This window comes from Dipteris shenzhenensis, chromosome 28, assembly GCF_047967505.1.
Source record: "Dipteris shenzhenensis isolate YYH24624 ecotype China chromosome 28, Dip_SZ_1.0, whole genome shotgun sequence".
Taxonomy (NCBI): Eukaryota; Viridiplantae; Streptophyta; class Polypodiopsida; order Gleicheniales; family Dipteridaceae; genus Dipteris; species Dipteris shenzhenensis.
Window position 1 is genome coordinate 5,333,103 of NC_141623.1, and position 15,564 is coordinate 5,348,666.

The 15,564-nt window shown below is 47.7% G+C and overlaps 1 protein-coding gene across 1 annotated transcript in view; it reads left to right on the top strand.

The window, feature by feature from the left end:
• The first annotated feature begins 855 nt into the window (after positions 1-855).
• Positions 856-15,564, top strand: part of LOC147883082 (peroxisome biogenesis protein 2-like) — a 160,607-nt gene continuing 145,898 nt past the window's right edge. The window contains exons 1-4 of the mRNA XM_087399994.1: positions 856-933; positions 1,655-1,765; positions 1,880-2,042; positions 2,367-2,503. Coding sequence (XP_087256120.1) covers positions 871-933; positions 1,655-1,765; positions 1,880-2,042; positions 2,367-2,503 — 474 coding nt within the window. The 5' untranslated portion in view covers positions 856-870. The remainder of the gene's footprint in view (positions 934-1,654; positions 1,766-1,879; positions 2,043-2,366; positions 2,504-15,564) is intronic.

The following is a 15,564-nucleotide window of genomic DNA, read 5'->3' on the forward strand; positions in this document are numbered from 1 at the left end:
AGAAGTCTGCATTTGAGAAGGGTGAGCTCCCTGGAGTTGAATAAAAGATGGGGACTCTACCGTTCTGCTGGTTTATGGAGATGCAAATTCAAGGAAATTTATTATGAGTGTAAGGTGGGGAAAATCACTTCCTTCTCTAGAACATAGCCTAGCAATGGTTGCCTTTAGGGCTAAGTTAGCAAAGCATCTTCAAGTTAATCCTAGTTTTGTATGTTCTCTGAAAATCCAAGGAAAATATGCTGCATCTATTATGGCGTTGTCCTGCCACCTGAGGGATCTGGTTCGAAATAGAGAAAGCTATGCACAAGTTAGGCTTGATGGCACGTTTTACAATTGGTGGGAATTGGAAGTTACTCTTGCTGGGTGATACGTTTGGTCTCCCTTCTACTACATCAAAGGAGCACTTTGCTTATCAATTTGGAATGTCAGAACCAAATAGTATTTAGAGATCATGGGCGACTGGTTCCATATAGTGAGTCACTAATTCCGAGTTCCGAAAAGGGTTCCTTAGCGAATTTGTGGGTGGAATCTCGATGTCTTGAGGAGGTGCCTCCATGCTGGTATGAGTACTTGTGACCAAGTGTTTCTCTTCTACCAAGGCCTTGGGTTTTTTTCCTCACGTTTTTTTGTGGTAATAAAATTCGGCGCGTTAAAAAAAGGAAAAAAGAAAATTGCACGTATAGAAATGCCCATGCATGCAAGGAAAGGAGCGGGATGGAGTGAAGCTGAGGCACCAGCCAGCTTCTTCTCTACTCAAGGTGTCTCTACTCGATCTAAAATGCCTCCTTCAATCTGCTTGAACCGCATGCGACGCTCTCAAGGACCGTTTCCTCACAACTCGCGCCTCGCCGTTCCGCCGTCGCTTGAGCTATGGATCCTGCATCACATGCATCGCAGCCTGGAGCTCTCAGTGGAGCACCGCAACCACCTCAGGTATCTGTCCATGCACTTCTTTTCTGTTTTTTGCAAATGCTTTGAGAGTACGTGTCAAGAGAGTTACGAACGAAATGGGTCTCTGGTCGCCTGGAACGAGCTGGCCATCTGGTTAGGCACAGAAGTGCAGTCATCTTTTGCTGGTCCGTCCACACTCCGTGCTTCGACCTCGTAGTTTTCCAAGTACATCTGGGCGAACAACACAATGTAAAGCTCATAATTTCTGCCCGCCAAGCAGGCTTCATATGATAATCCATCGAAATCTAAATTGAAATTAAAGAGCATCGTCTAAAATAACTTTTTCGAAGATAACTTGTAAAGGCATTCATAAAGAATACCTGCGCTCGACGTAACGCATTCCTTCCCTGTTTCCAAGGACAGCGTAATTTACAAGGAAGGAAAACTCTGCGCTCATTCGTGCTGGTCTAATCTTTGATGTACTGTTTCTCTAGTGCGAGAAAGCACTTTATATCATGTTCATTTTGGGTGCCAGTATTTCCTTAATCTTAAAAAAAACGATCCATCTGTGCTTGGTTTGATATGCTGTTTCTAATATAGCGCTGAAATTTGTGTTGTAAAATGTTCGTTAAGGCTGCCCATATTTTTGCAAAAAATGCTATGGATCCTTCTTAGTTTGCCTTCGTTCAGAAACCTTCTCGGTGACTTCATGTATCACGAGAATTGTAAATTCGCTCAAGCTCATTCCCACAGATTACTGTAGGTCGCCCCTTGGGTGCAAGTGTCGAGGGTGAATCAGTTTGATGCTGCTAAAATGGACGAGAGCACAACGTCTATGCTGAAGGATCAGCTCAAGAAGGTTTTTACCATGAAGGTATGTGTAAGGGTTTGGATTGCAGCATTACAAACATCATTTCCTTATTTCACTGTCATGACGGTTACCTTATCATTATGCTCCCTTTTATTGATGCTCAAAATCTTTGTGCAGCCAGAATTTATTTCTCAGTATGAACCTGAGTTGACTGCATTCCTTCAACTTTGTATTTGGAGGTTCTCCATATGGGTGGACAAGCCAACACCTGGAAATGCTAGTATGAATCTGAGATACAGAGATGAAAGGGCATTTGAAGCACTGGTGTCTTCTGGAGAAGGTTCAGTTTCAAACCCAAAATTGGCTTTTGAAAGTATGAGACAGCTAGCTAATGAGTAGTTATACTTTAATACAAGTCCGTTTAATATGTTTAATATGCCTACACAGACAAACAATTGTGACTAGGAGAAATGGAAGAAAAATTGATCCTATATGATCCGACATTTGAGCTGACTCCTTACCTAGTTTTAGTTTATGAATTTACACCGAGCATGTCATCACTTTCTGCCTGTATGCATTTCATCATTTGATGGATGTCAGGAAAATGTCACGATAGTAGAATTCATTTTTACTTACCAGAAGCATTAATATTTATGGCTTTCAGTCAGGACAGGGCTTGAGGGGCCTGGGCTAACACGGTTTCAAAAGATTGGCTACCTTATCACCATGGTTGGTGTCCCATATGGATGGGCTCGTTTGCAAAATGTTCCTGCGTTTCAACATTCTGGTGACATTCAACAGGTTTATTTTCATGCAAAGCAGCCTATCTTCTGATCGTGTTGCATTGAAGGCTCCATTTGTGTTTAAAAGCAAAGGTTGTTGTGTGCATACTATGACTAGAGTTGAGCTTAACATGAATCCCATAGGAAAAGGAGGGAATGGCTTGACGGCAGATACACGTATATGAATCATAGATGTTTGTTCCCTGTATTTTAGAGGGGCTCATTGTAACAGGTTTTGCAACAAGTCTCAACATTGTACTTTTTCTTCTGCAACAGTCCACATTTGCAATACTCCCATAAAGCCGCAATCTCCATGCACCCAGGGTGATAAGACACGGGTGAGGGTCTATGTACCACTCTGAATCTGAACCATGACCACAAGACCAACAACCCTAACAGGCTGAAATGCAATCTCTAATAAAACAACGGCCTTTTTAGTTGCCATCTAGCAGGATATTATCTACACTCTAAGAGCTATTCGGAAGCGCGGGACTCCGGGTTCTAGAGCAACCGTTGAAAGGTGCGAGTGGTTTTGCAAGGCGAGGCCTGCAGGCACCTTTTATGTTCTCACAGAGAGAGGTATTCACTTGTTGTATAGCCTGCCAATGTGTTATTAGCCCCTATTTAGAGACGCCCTAGGTAGTATGCTGGGATCTCAGGAAACAGGTTGGCCCTTTCAAGCGGCAATCAGTTTTCTTTTCTATTTCCCATGATCAGCCCTTTTTTTTGTTTTTGCTGAATTGTATCGTGGTTTATTTCAAGCATTAATAGAAGTTCCTTTTCTCTATTAAAAAAAGACTCGAGAAATTGGGACATCCAAGCCATGAGCTAAGCTACTGGCACATCTCTCAACTAGATCCCAACCAGCTTGGCGTCCCATACCACCAATTGGTGCCCCCAAGGGCAGCTACAGGGTGTTGGGCTATGCTAGGAAGCAGGTGTGGGTCCGCAATGCGATCTAGGATCCAGACCAACAAGGAGGAACTAAACATGCTCTAACTTGCACATTGAAAAGTGAACCCCTGGCCTCCTTATATAGGCTTGAGCCTAGTGTGCTTATAGGAACAAGAATGGAGAAGAGTTGTGAACACAAGAGAACAAGAAGTGAACACAAGTGGACTTCAACTGAAATGTTCAACTAAAATGAAGTACAAGTACTTGGTATATATAGTCCAAGTACTAGAACACACTAAAACTCCAAAATAGACTAAGTCCTAGTTAATCCTATACCACCATATCATTGTATATATCTCTACAAATCCCCCCTCAATGATATGGCTGAAGTACTCTAGAATGATCTCAAAAGTACTTGAAGTACCTAAAGTACCATGGTTGCACAAATTCAGCACATGTAGATATAGCAACCTATGGGAGTACAAAAGAGAACAATGTCATTTTGACATTGTTTGAATGTCTCATATCCCCAAGCCATGTTGATGTCGTGTGAATAGAGGTGTTGACAGGCTTTTGGTGAAGATATCGGCCACATTGTCCTCAGCAGAACAATAGATAAGGTCACTGAAGCCATCTATGATACAATCCCATACATAATGATAGTGATTTTTGATGTGCTTCATGCGAGCATTAAAGACATGATTGTTTCCAATCGCAATGCAACTCTGGCTGTCACAAAAGATTGGACCATACTGAGTATAATGCAAATCATGCATGAGCTTCCTCAACCACATACATTCCATGGTGGCTGTGTTTGTTGCTTTGTATTCAGCTTCACTTGAGGAGAGTGAGACCCTGGCTTGCTTCTTACTGAGCCGTGAAATGCATGCGCTGCCCAATGAGAAGCAATAGTTGGAATTGGACTTGTAGTCATCAATGTCTCCTGACCAATCTGAGTCTGCGAAGCCACTCAGACTGATGTCACCATTTGATGCATAATGCGGCCCATAAGTGTGCCATGCACATAACGGAGGACCCTTTTGGCCGTGTGCCAATGCCTAACAGTGGGACAGTGCATGAACTGAGAAAGTAACCCTGTGGCATAGGCAACGTCTAGCCTAGTGGAGCATAAATAAATGAAGCTGCCCACAAGCTGTCTGTACAGTGTACCATCAAATGGCTCAGCCTTGTCATGCTTTGAAAGCTTGACTTCCTTTTCCAATGGACTGGCCACTAGCTTACAATTCTCCATGTGAAATTTCTGCAAGATACCCTTGGCATACTTTGTCTGTGACATGCATATACCCTCCTGTGGATCTGCCAAAACTCAATGCCCATACAATAATGCAACAAACCCAGATTTGTCATATCAAATGACTGACACAACATGGACTGCACTGCTGCAATTTTGCTGTGTATTACTCCTAGTGAGTATTATGTCATCCACATAAGAACAAGAATGATCAAATCTGAGTTCTCTTGAAAAACATATAGATTAGGCTCTGTATGAGTGTTCATAGAGCCTTGGGACAACAAAAACTTATGTATCTTGTGATACCATGCACAAGGTGTTTGTTTCAGCCCATATAAAGCTTTCCTCAGCTTGCACACCTTGTGCTCTTGTCATTTTGGCTACGGGAGCAAAGGTCTCCTTATAGTCTATCCCCTCCTCCTAAGCGTACCCCTTGGCAACCAAATGAGCTTTGTACTTCTCAATAGTGCCATCTGCGTGGTACTTGACTTTGTAGATCCATTTCCAATTGGAGGATCAACCAAATCCTATGTGTGGTTCTTCTCAATGGATCTAATTTCTGACTCCATGACTTTCTACCATGCAGGATGTCCTTGAGCTGTTAGGAAATGTAGTCAAGTTGAGTAAGTTTTGGTGTGTTCTAGTGAGTCCTAGTGTGAGTTTTATAGTACTAGGTGTCTAGGAGTGCCACGTGTCATATTGGGAGTTATCTCATATACATTTGGTACTTAGTGTGTGTGTGCCTATCCTATGAAGGCATTGTACTTGTCACTTGTCAAATCACTCAACTCATTCAAGTACAAGCTACTTTGGTCTACAGGTAAGTACTTGTTCATTGCTTTCATTTCCTTTCCATTTTATTTCCATTTAATTATGTGTGCTATCTTTCCTTTTCATTCCTAGTGTTAGCTTGCTTCTCTCCCTACCACTATGTTCCTTCATGAGCATCCTCAAACCTCTAAGCTTCTGTAAAGGCAACATCCTTGCTAATAATGATCTTCCTGGTGGCAAAGTCGTAGAGTCTGAATCCTATGCTCTCAGAAAATATGCATTTGACACTCTCGTCATCTAGCTTTGATAGATTTGGGGCTAGAATCGAAGCATATGCAACCGACCCAAAAACTCTGAAGTGATGTACCCATAGATTGCCTCAAATGGAGTCTTTTTGACCAATGCATCTGTTCTGAATGTAAGTGGTTGTAACAATGGCTTCACCCCAAAATGCTTTGGAGATCCTCTTAAATTTCAGCATACAAATCATCATTTCCATGAAGGTTCTATTCTTCCTCTCTGCAATGGGATTATGCTGAGGTGTGTATGGCACTATCAAGTGATGAATTATCCCATTTTCCTTCAAGTAACCTTCAAATGCATGAGATTTATACTCTCCCCCATTATCTGAACAAAGTGTCTATATTCTGCAATTGGTTTGGTTCTCAGCCAAAGCCTTGAACTCTTTAAACCAATAAAATACTTCTGATTTGTTTTTCATAAGAAAGAGCCAAGTAAACCTGGAATAATCATCAATGAAGGTCGCAAAGTATTTGGCCCCCCTGTGAGTTCTGAGGACCACAGACATCTGAATGCACTATCTGCAACACTCGGGTAGATTTCACAGAAGCCAAAGTCCAAGAGTAGAATGGCCAATCTCTGGCGGCTCTGCATGGCCCATTCTGAGGCCTCCCAAAATGAGAAAATATTATCAAAAATACTTCTGCCATGCACAAACCCTGTCTGCGTGTTATGAATCAAATCTGGAAGAAAAACCTGTAGCCGCAGACTGATGGCTTTCGCCATAATCTTGTAAAAAGTGCCCAAAAGAGTGATGGGTCTCCATTGAGACACAAGATTCCTATTACCCCCCTTTGGGATGAGATGAATGAGACCATCTGTGAGTGAGTCCGGCATCTCACCAGAGTCCCACACGCCCTGCAGGGCTGATGTAATGTGATCACTAATCTGCTCCCAAAAAGTAGTAAAAAAGGAGGGGGTAAGTCCATCTGAACCTGGGCACTTGCCCTTGTGAAGGGCAAGTAATGCAGTCTTGAATTCTGCATTGGTGAAAGGTGCATCCAGAGAAACATACATCTCATCCTTCACCACAGTTGACATGCAAGTCAGGATCCATCCAGTGTCCCGAGCTCACACATGGCTTCTCCTCATATGGGGGCCTTACAACTTGAGCACCTTGCATCAGTGGTGGTTACCAGGAGGATGGGGCATTGAGCATATCTAACAATAAATGTCCCACATTTGTTTCCATCTCTCAGCATGGCACTACTGTCAATGTGATAGAGAATGGCACCAATGCCCTTCTGATAGAAAGTGCCATCCTGATAGAGAGTGCCAATGTCTCAAAAATGTTATGCATAAATGTTCCCACATCTCTTTCCATCTTCCGCGTTAGCATGGCACTGCTGCCAATCTACTTGACACTAACATAGACAGAATGAGAGTGGCACCAGTGCCATTCTGATAGAGAATGACACCAGTACCATTCTGATAGAGAGTACCATCCTGATAGAGAGTGCCAATGTCTCAAAAATGTTATGCATAAATGTTCCCACATCTATTTCCATCCTCCCGGTTAGCATGGCACTGCTGCCAATCTACTTGACACTGACATAGACATAGAATGATAGTGGCAAACTAATTGAGATTATAGAGATTGGCACCAGTTCCATTCTCCACAAACTCTCATGGATTAGGGTGGCTCCTAGGGTCCAAGATAAACTAATTCCCATGCATCACATTACCAAAGCTCAAGGTCTAGTAGTCATGTCCTAAAACAAAGGACTGGACTAGTGACAAAATAAGAAGGAGGTACATGAATTGTAAGAGAATGGCACAAATGCCATTCTGTACAAACTCACATGGATAATTCTCTACAATCTAACTTTCCTGGGCACTGATCTGATTCTCTGTGTGACTAACACAAATGAGATTGGCCAGATCCCAAGCCAGAGACTGGATGCTTGCGGCTCTCCCCCCAGACCTCACTCAACGATTGTTAGATGTTCGTCTTCTGGGACGAGGTTTTTTCCAGGTTGTTTTTGACACTCCAGAGGCTGCGAGCACTGTGCTCAAGGCTGAGTTTTTACACCTGGGACACAGGAAGATCTTCTTTGAAGCCTTTTATATTGGTTTCGACCCAATGGAGGCAGATAAGGAAATCTTTTCGCTCTTCATCAGATTCCCCGGGCTTCCCCAGGTTTACCATCGACTTCTTTCTGTTATTGGGGAGCATTTTGGCGCAGTTGCTGAGATCCCACCCCTCCCTGGGTTGCCATTGACTGCAGCAGAGGCAACCAAGGCTGATGGGGTACCTAGAGTTAGGGTCCTTTGTAAGGATCCTAACCTCAAGATGGATCATGTTATGATCCAGCGCCCGGATGGTTCCTTTTTTCGCCAAAGAGTAGAGATTTCAGGAAGACAGGACCAGTGCAGGATATGCAGGACCATTGGACACTTTGCCAGGGATTGCCCCAGGAAGAAGAAAAGGCCCAAGAAGCCCTTTGGTATAGCTACCGCCCCATGGCCTCGAAAGGGGGGACAGGGGGGTGGTATAGGTCCAGCACTTGCTCCTCGGCCCTGACAGAGGGGTGGTACAGGTCCAGCACCTGCTCCTCGACCTTCGCATGGCGGTCCTCCTCAGGATGGTGGTGGTGCAGGTCCAGCACCTGCTCCTCGGCCTCGACAGGGGGGTGGTATAGGTCCATCACCTGCTCCTCGACCCCCACCTACCTCAGGGGCACGCGACGCTCTCCAGTGGGTTCCGGCACGTGTGCAGATCCCTCCTTCAGTTCACGAGGGTACATTAGTGGACTCTGCTTCACCTCGAGCTGTCCCTCCAGTCTCACCTTGCACAGTCCGAGACACTGAAGCTTCGACCTCCTCCCCAGTTGCAGCTTCTTCCCTAGATCCAGCAGTGCCAGATGCTCTTCTTGAGGCAGTAGAGGTCTCCGCAGCTGGGCAGAGACAGGATAGAGAGCAGTCCTCACTTCCTCCCTTGGATAGGGGGAAGGGGATGGTTTACACTATTGATCCTCTTCCCTCAGAAGGGATCCTTCGCACTCCACCAGTGTCTGGCTTGCTTCACAGGAACTCGTTTTCAGCCCTGGCAGATGGTTCAAATTTCCCAGAGGAGTTTGTGCCTGCTACTTTTGGGGAGCCAGTGATTGGGTTTCCTATTGACAGGGCTTCTTCTTCATGTGGCAGGGTTCTTTCCCCTGTTGATTTTTCGCAACTTGGTTCCATCCCTCCCTCCTCGAGCAGGAGGTCTTCCCTTGTTGAGGGGTTTGTTTCCGCCACTAGGTCGGGTAAGGTGTTCCACTCTACATCCTCCCATCGATGAGGATTATAAGTTAGAACATACAGGGCCTAGGTGGCGTCGCACATCGCCGCCGTAGACAGTTGATCCGGGATCAGCTTCATCCAGGTGTTACTGGGGGTTCCATTGATATCTTATTTATTCAAGAGCACAAGCTGGATTCTACAGATTGTGCCAAGTCAAGCAAGTTGCTTTCTGGCCATACTTTTTGGTCGCCTGTCTTGGGCACCAGGGGGGGCACTTCTATTTCAATTTTGCAGTCGGTTCTCCCCTTAGTTGTTGGACACGGAGTCATTATTCCCTCTAGAGCTCAGTGGATTATTCTTTTGATTGGAGGGCGTAAGGTTGGTTTCCTTAACCTGTATGCCTCCAACATTAGAGGGGAACGTGTTCTTATGTGGAAGACTTTGCTCTCCTGGGCCCCCATTGTGGATTCATGGGTGATTGGAGGTGACTTTAACATGGTCGAGTTACCGTCAGACAAAAAAGGGGTAGAGAAGGCGGACTTCACCCTTTGGAGAGAGCAGCTTGGGATGCCTTCCTTTTTCATTTCTGTGGCAGAGATACTTGGTGTGATGATGCCTTTCTTATTCAGCCACAGTCCCTCCTGTTCTCTTGGTCGAACAGGAGGCAGCAGATGCCTATTCATGCACGCATTGACAGATTCTATGTAGATGACTGGGCACTAGACAGAGATGGATTGGTATGCATTGCTACTAGGGTTTCCACTTCAGACCACTTTCTTGTTGTGCTGGCTATCTCAGAGCCTCACTTGAGAGGCCGGTCTGCCAGCATCAGGATTCCAAATGCCTTTTACACAGAGGAGGACCTTACAGAGGCAGCCCTGCAGATATGGGTTTCTCATGTCCAGGGTGGGCAGCCATATCCATCACATGTAGCCGCTGCCCTTTCTGGTATTAGCAACTTCTACCGCTCAGTTGCTTGTACCAGGAGACGAGATATTCTCAGATGTGAGATTGGTGTTCGCCAGCAGTTGGCAGCTTTGCAGAGGGAAGAGCAGAAACGGCCTTCAGATGCTTGGATTCAGGAGCGCCTTGCTGTAGCAAGGGCTCATCAGCAGTTATTGCTTGATCAGAGAGCAGAGTATGCCTTTCATGCACGGGAGTCCTTCTGGATTCAGATGGGTGGTAGAGTCAATAAACACTTTTTCTCTACTCTTGGCCCTAGACATAGTAGAGAGAGTGTATCCCAGCTTATTGACTCACATGGGGTTTTACAGACAGAGCCTGATGATGTCTTACGCATAGCTTCAGATTTCTATGCCACCCTTCTTACTGCTGATCCTGAGACATATGATAGAGAGGATGCTAGGCAGGCTATTTGGCAGAGCATCCGTGTGTTGGTGAATCCAGGTATGCATGTTCTACTCGATGCACCTTTCACCAACATAGAGTTCAGGACTGCACTTTCAGCCCTTCACAAGGGCAAGTGCCCAGGTTCGGATGGCCTCACCCCGTCTTTTTTCATTGCATTTTGGGATATGATTGGAGACTATAGTACTTCAGCCCTGCAGGACATTTGGGACTCTGGTGAGATGCCTGGGTCGCTTACAGAGGGTCTAATCCACGTTATCCCAAAAGGAGGTTGCAGAAATTTAGTGTCCCAGTGGAGGCCTATCACACTTCTGGGGACTTGTTACAAGATTCTGGCCAAGGCTATCAGCCTCCGATTGCAGCCACTTCTCCCTGATCTTATTCATGACACTCAGACGGGATTTGTGCATGGCAGAAGCATTTTTTATAGCATTTTTTCTTTTTGGGAAGCTTCAGAGTGGGCCATGCAGAGTGGCCAGAATCTTGCCATTCTACTTTTGGATTTCGAGAAAGCTTATGACAGAGTAGATTGGGGCTTTTTGGAGGGCACCCTTCTACGCTTTGGCTTTACTGATGCTTGGATCAGAGGTGTTTCCTCTTTGTACAGATCAGCCCACAGCCAGGTACTTATTGGTGGGGTAAGGGGTGAGAGATTTCAGATTTCGAGATCAGTCCGTCGGGGATGCCCCCTTGCTCCTTTCCTTTTTTTGTTCGTGGCCGAAGCTATGAGTATCTATGTTAGATCTCAAGCTGACATCTTTGGGCTGAGACTTCCCATCAGAAGGGAAGAGGAGCTACTTGACAGTGAGTTGGCAGATGACACAGCAGTTTACTTGGATGCCACTCCACAGACGCTCACTTCTTTTAGGACAGCATTGGATTTATTTTGCTTGGCGGCAGGGGCGCAGATAAATTGGCATAAATCCAATGGCTTTTGGATCAGTGATGAGGACACTCCAGTTTGGGGGTTTGACATAGGATTCACTTGGGTTCAGAGAGGTGAGCCTATCAGGTATTTGGGCTGCCAGGTCGGCTTGGATATTTCTACCACGCAGCAGTTTGCTCCCGTTTTGGAGAGCATCAGAAGGAAGCTTCTTTTTTGGATCTCAGCCAAGCTGGATCTTGCCTCTAGAGTTGTGGTGGTCAACCAGGTCCTCTTGGCCACGGCCTGGTTTGTTTGTTCATGCTGGTGCCATTCTAGGGACTGCATCATTCAGTTCAGAAGACCAATCAGAAACTTTCTCTGGAGTGGGCTTGATGGCACAACAGATGCCTTAGCCAGGGTGGCTTGGGAGACCCTCATCCTCCCTACACAGGAAGGGGGTCTCAATATTATTGATCCACATTTACAGTGCAGAGCTTTACTTTGCAAGATGGTGGTGCGGGGACTTATGCCAGGGCAGGAACCGTGGAAGGACTTTCTTATCAGCAGCATACAAAGGTGCACACCTTCTTCAGGAGGAGACTGGATGAGCAGTGTTAGGTGGATCTTCACCACAGCACACCTGAGATCACCTTCGTCCCCTCTCATGGTTGCCATTCTGAAAGCTTGGGCCAGTTTCAGAAGCACTCTTCGGAGGATTCCTCCTTCCTCTCGGGAAGAGATTGATAGGCAACCCATCATGTGGAATGACAGTATTTTAGATGATCATGGCAGACCACTGGGTGCCTCACTCTACATGCAGTGGTCCAGGTGGGAGAGGGGACCTGCATCTTCTATGGGGCCTTGGAAAGCTTTCCGTAGGCTTCCAGAGGAGACCAAATCAAGGTTGACAGGACATCTCAGAGGGAGTGCAGGGAGGATCTTGCAGATTGAGGCAGCCCTTCCAGAGGTTTGGGTAGACACAGATGATATGCCACTCACTTCCTCCACTTGGGCAGGTACTTTTTCAAGAGGCAGTGTTCGGCTTCAGGTTTTGGCCTTTCGAGATGCATAGGAGGATGCTTTGGTTTTTAGTGTCCAGGATGGTGGCAGATTGCTCAGGTCCACCTTGGACATCTTGCTTGAGTCTGCTTTTCAGCCTATCAGGGTTGTAGGTCTTTTGGTACAGGGATCAGATTCAGAGTGGTTCCTAGACCCAGACCCCCGGCTACTCCACCGGGTCTTGGAGGCTCTGGCTCTAGGGGGGAGTTCCCATCAGGTATTTGCAGTGGGACCCCGGAGAGTGGGAGTGGATTGACACAGGGCATCGAGAGAAGAGCATCCCCTTCTTTCGTTACACGGTCAGTAATGCCAGGAGATATTAGCTCAGTAGTAGAGATTGGAGACCTTTCAGAGTTCCTCATTGGGAGACTTTTGATATCACTGCGGATTTGCAGAGATGCTTCTAGAGGAGACTCGGGAAATCCCACAGGAATAGAAAGATCACTATCTTCTTTTGGCTTTCTATCCATGGTGGGATTGCAGTGAACCTTTGGAGGTCTAGGTTCAGAGCCGACCCTACTTGCCCTCGATGCCTTTCTGCTTCGGAGACTATTCAGCATTGCTTATGGGATTGCAGACAGGCGAGGATGATTTGGATGGGGGTAGCCAGGATTTTCAGTCACTTTGCCCACTCCCCATTTTTTATGACATGAGGCTCAGTGGCTTGGCTTTCTCTTACAGGACCTCAGGTTTTCTATGAGAGAGCTGACTCCTCTCGGGCCATTTCGGTTCGACGTCATTGGACTGAGTCCTGTTCGTTGGATGTGGTACCAAACCTTCCTTTTGCAGCTGTACATGCCTCTGTGGATACTTCTTGGGAGATTCTAGCGAGCATAGCATCCTGGCATATCCGGAGAGCCAGATGCACAGAGGCTTTGGAGGGTACTCAGGTTCATCCCTCGCACACATTGGCTAGTATTTGGATAGACACCGTACATACTTTGATGGCCGTATGGACGGGTATGCAGGGAGACTCCCGTGCAGCCTCAGCTAGGAGGGCTTCTTTCTTCAGGGAATGGAAGGATTCTCCTTTCTTCTCTGAGACTACTACAGGGTTGAGATGGCACTTTCAGCCTCAGCCTTGGTTGTTTTCCACCTCACTCTGAGGGGGTTTTTTATTTATCCTTATGATTTCATGATGTATTCCGCTTTGAGCTTGCTCTCGCGGGTTTTTTCTCTTACTTAATAGAAGTCTTTTTCTTGGAAAAAAAAAAAAGCTCAAGGTCTAAAAAGAACAGCAACTGAGCTACTGCTCCTCCCCGTGAGCTACTGCCCTCCCCTCTCCCTCTCCCTCTCCCTCTCTCAGCCAGCCCCCTCTCCCTCTCCCTCTCCCTCGCCGCCCCCCCCTCTCCCCCCCTCGCTGCTCCTCCTCTCCCTCCCCTCTCGCCAGCCCCCTCTCCCTCCTCCTCTCCCTCCCCTCTCGCCAGCCCCCTCTCCCTGTCCCCTTCCTCCTCTCCGCCCTCCCTCTCCCCTCCCCCGCTACCCCCTACCTCTCCCTCCCTGCCCAACCTCTCCCCCACCCGTCAGCCCACCCGCCCCCCTTCTCCTCCCCTGTCCCCTCCCCCGTCATCCCTCTCCCTCGCCAGCCCCCCCCCCACTGCCCCCCTCCCCGCTGCCCCGTTCTCCTCTCCCCTCCCCCGCTGCCCCCCTCCCTCCTGCCCCCTTCTTCTCTGCCCTCCCTCTCCCCCGCCAGCCCCCCCGTCCCCTTCTCCTCCCCCCCCCCTCGCCCTCCCTCTCCCCCCCTGCTGCTCTCCCCCTCCCCGCTGCCCCCTTCTCTCCGCCCTCCCTCTCCCTCGCCAACCCCCCTGCCCCCTTCTCCTCCCCCGCCCCCCTCCCTCCCCCACACTCTCCCCCCCCCCCCCCCGCTGCTCTCCCCCCCAAGGTGACCCCCGCCCCCCCCCCCCCGAAGGGGGGGGAAAGAAAAAAAAAAAAAAAGAGTTTTAAAATTTAAAAAAAAACCCTCCTCCCTCTCCCTCCCTGCCCCCTTCCTCCCTTTCTTAGCTCCCCACGCCTCCCCCTCAGCCTACCTCCATCTCCCCTCTCTTTCTCCTTCTTCCTACCCCTCTTTCCCTTCCCTTCCCCTCTCTCCTACCCTCTCTTTCTCCTTCTTCCTACCCCTCTTTCCCTTCCCTTCCCCTCTCTCCTACCCTCTCTTTCTCCTTCTTCCTGCGCCCGCGTTCAGGGCGTCCTGGGCAGTAGTTTCACGAACGGAGCTTTTTCAGTGTTGGAATCGGCCTTTTCACATTGATTGGCGAATGGATCCCCATTCAGCCAATCTCCGTCCACCTCCACCGGCCGCGAGAACCGTCATTTTTTCAGAAGACGAGCTGCAGCAGCTCAAGAAAGATGTGGAATTAGAGGGCTCCACATCACTTTTCGCCCACATCTTTGGGTCACACCCTTCCAGATCACAGGCTAGAGACTGGATGTTGGCGGCGTTACCAGGAGACCTCGCCCCTCACCTCAAGGATATTCGAACTTTGGGACGTGGATTCTTCCAAGTGGTTTTCGACTCCCACGAGTCCACAGCCCTTGTTCTCAAAGCTAATCCCCTGGCTTTGGGTTCGAGGAGGATCTTTCTTTTGCCCTACACCTTGGGCTTCGATTCGGTCGAGGAGGACAGGCGGGTCACATCACTGTTTCTAGCTCAGCTCTAGGGGTTGGAAGCCTACCAGAGCTCCTCATTGGGAGAACTTTCAGATTTCTGCTGACTTGCAGAGAATTTTTTGGCAGAGGCTCTGGAAATCCCACCGGAATAGAAAAATCACTCACTTCATTTGGCTTTTTATTCATGGTGGGATAGTAGAGAACCATTGGAGATCCAAGTTCGGAGCTGACCCTTCTTGCCCTCGCTGCCTTTCTGCTTTGGAGACATTACAACACTGCCTATGGGATCGCAGACAGGCGAGAAACATATGGAAGGGGATTGTAAGACTTTTCAGCACTTTTGTTCGCCTACCTTTCTATATGACCTAGGGATCAGTGGCTTGGCTTACTCTTTCAGGGCCCCAGGTGTTTTTGAGAGACTTGAATCCTCTTGGGCTCTTCACATCCGACGACACCTTGTGGAGTCACGCTCTCTAGAGGATGTTCCGGCCACTTTTTTCAGGGCTGCTCACTCCTCGGTCGACTCTCCATGGGAGATCCTAGCTAGCATTGCAGCATGGCACATTTGGAGAGCCAGATGCACTGAGGCTTTGGAGGGTTCTCAGGTTCACCCTTCTCAGATCTTGGCCAGTACTTGGACAGATACGATACACACTCTGATGGCCATTTGGGCGACCATGCAAGGATCATCTCGAGCAGCCTCCTCCAAGAGAGTTACTTTTCTCAGAGATTGGAGAGA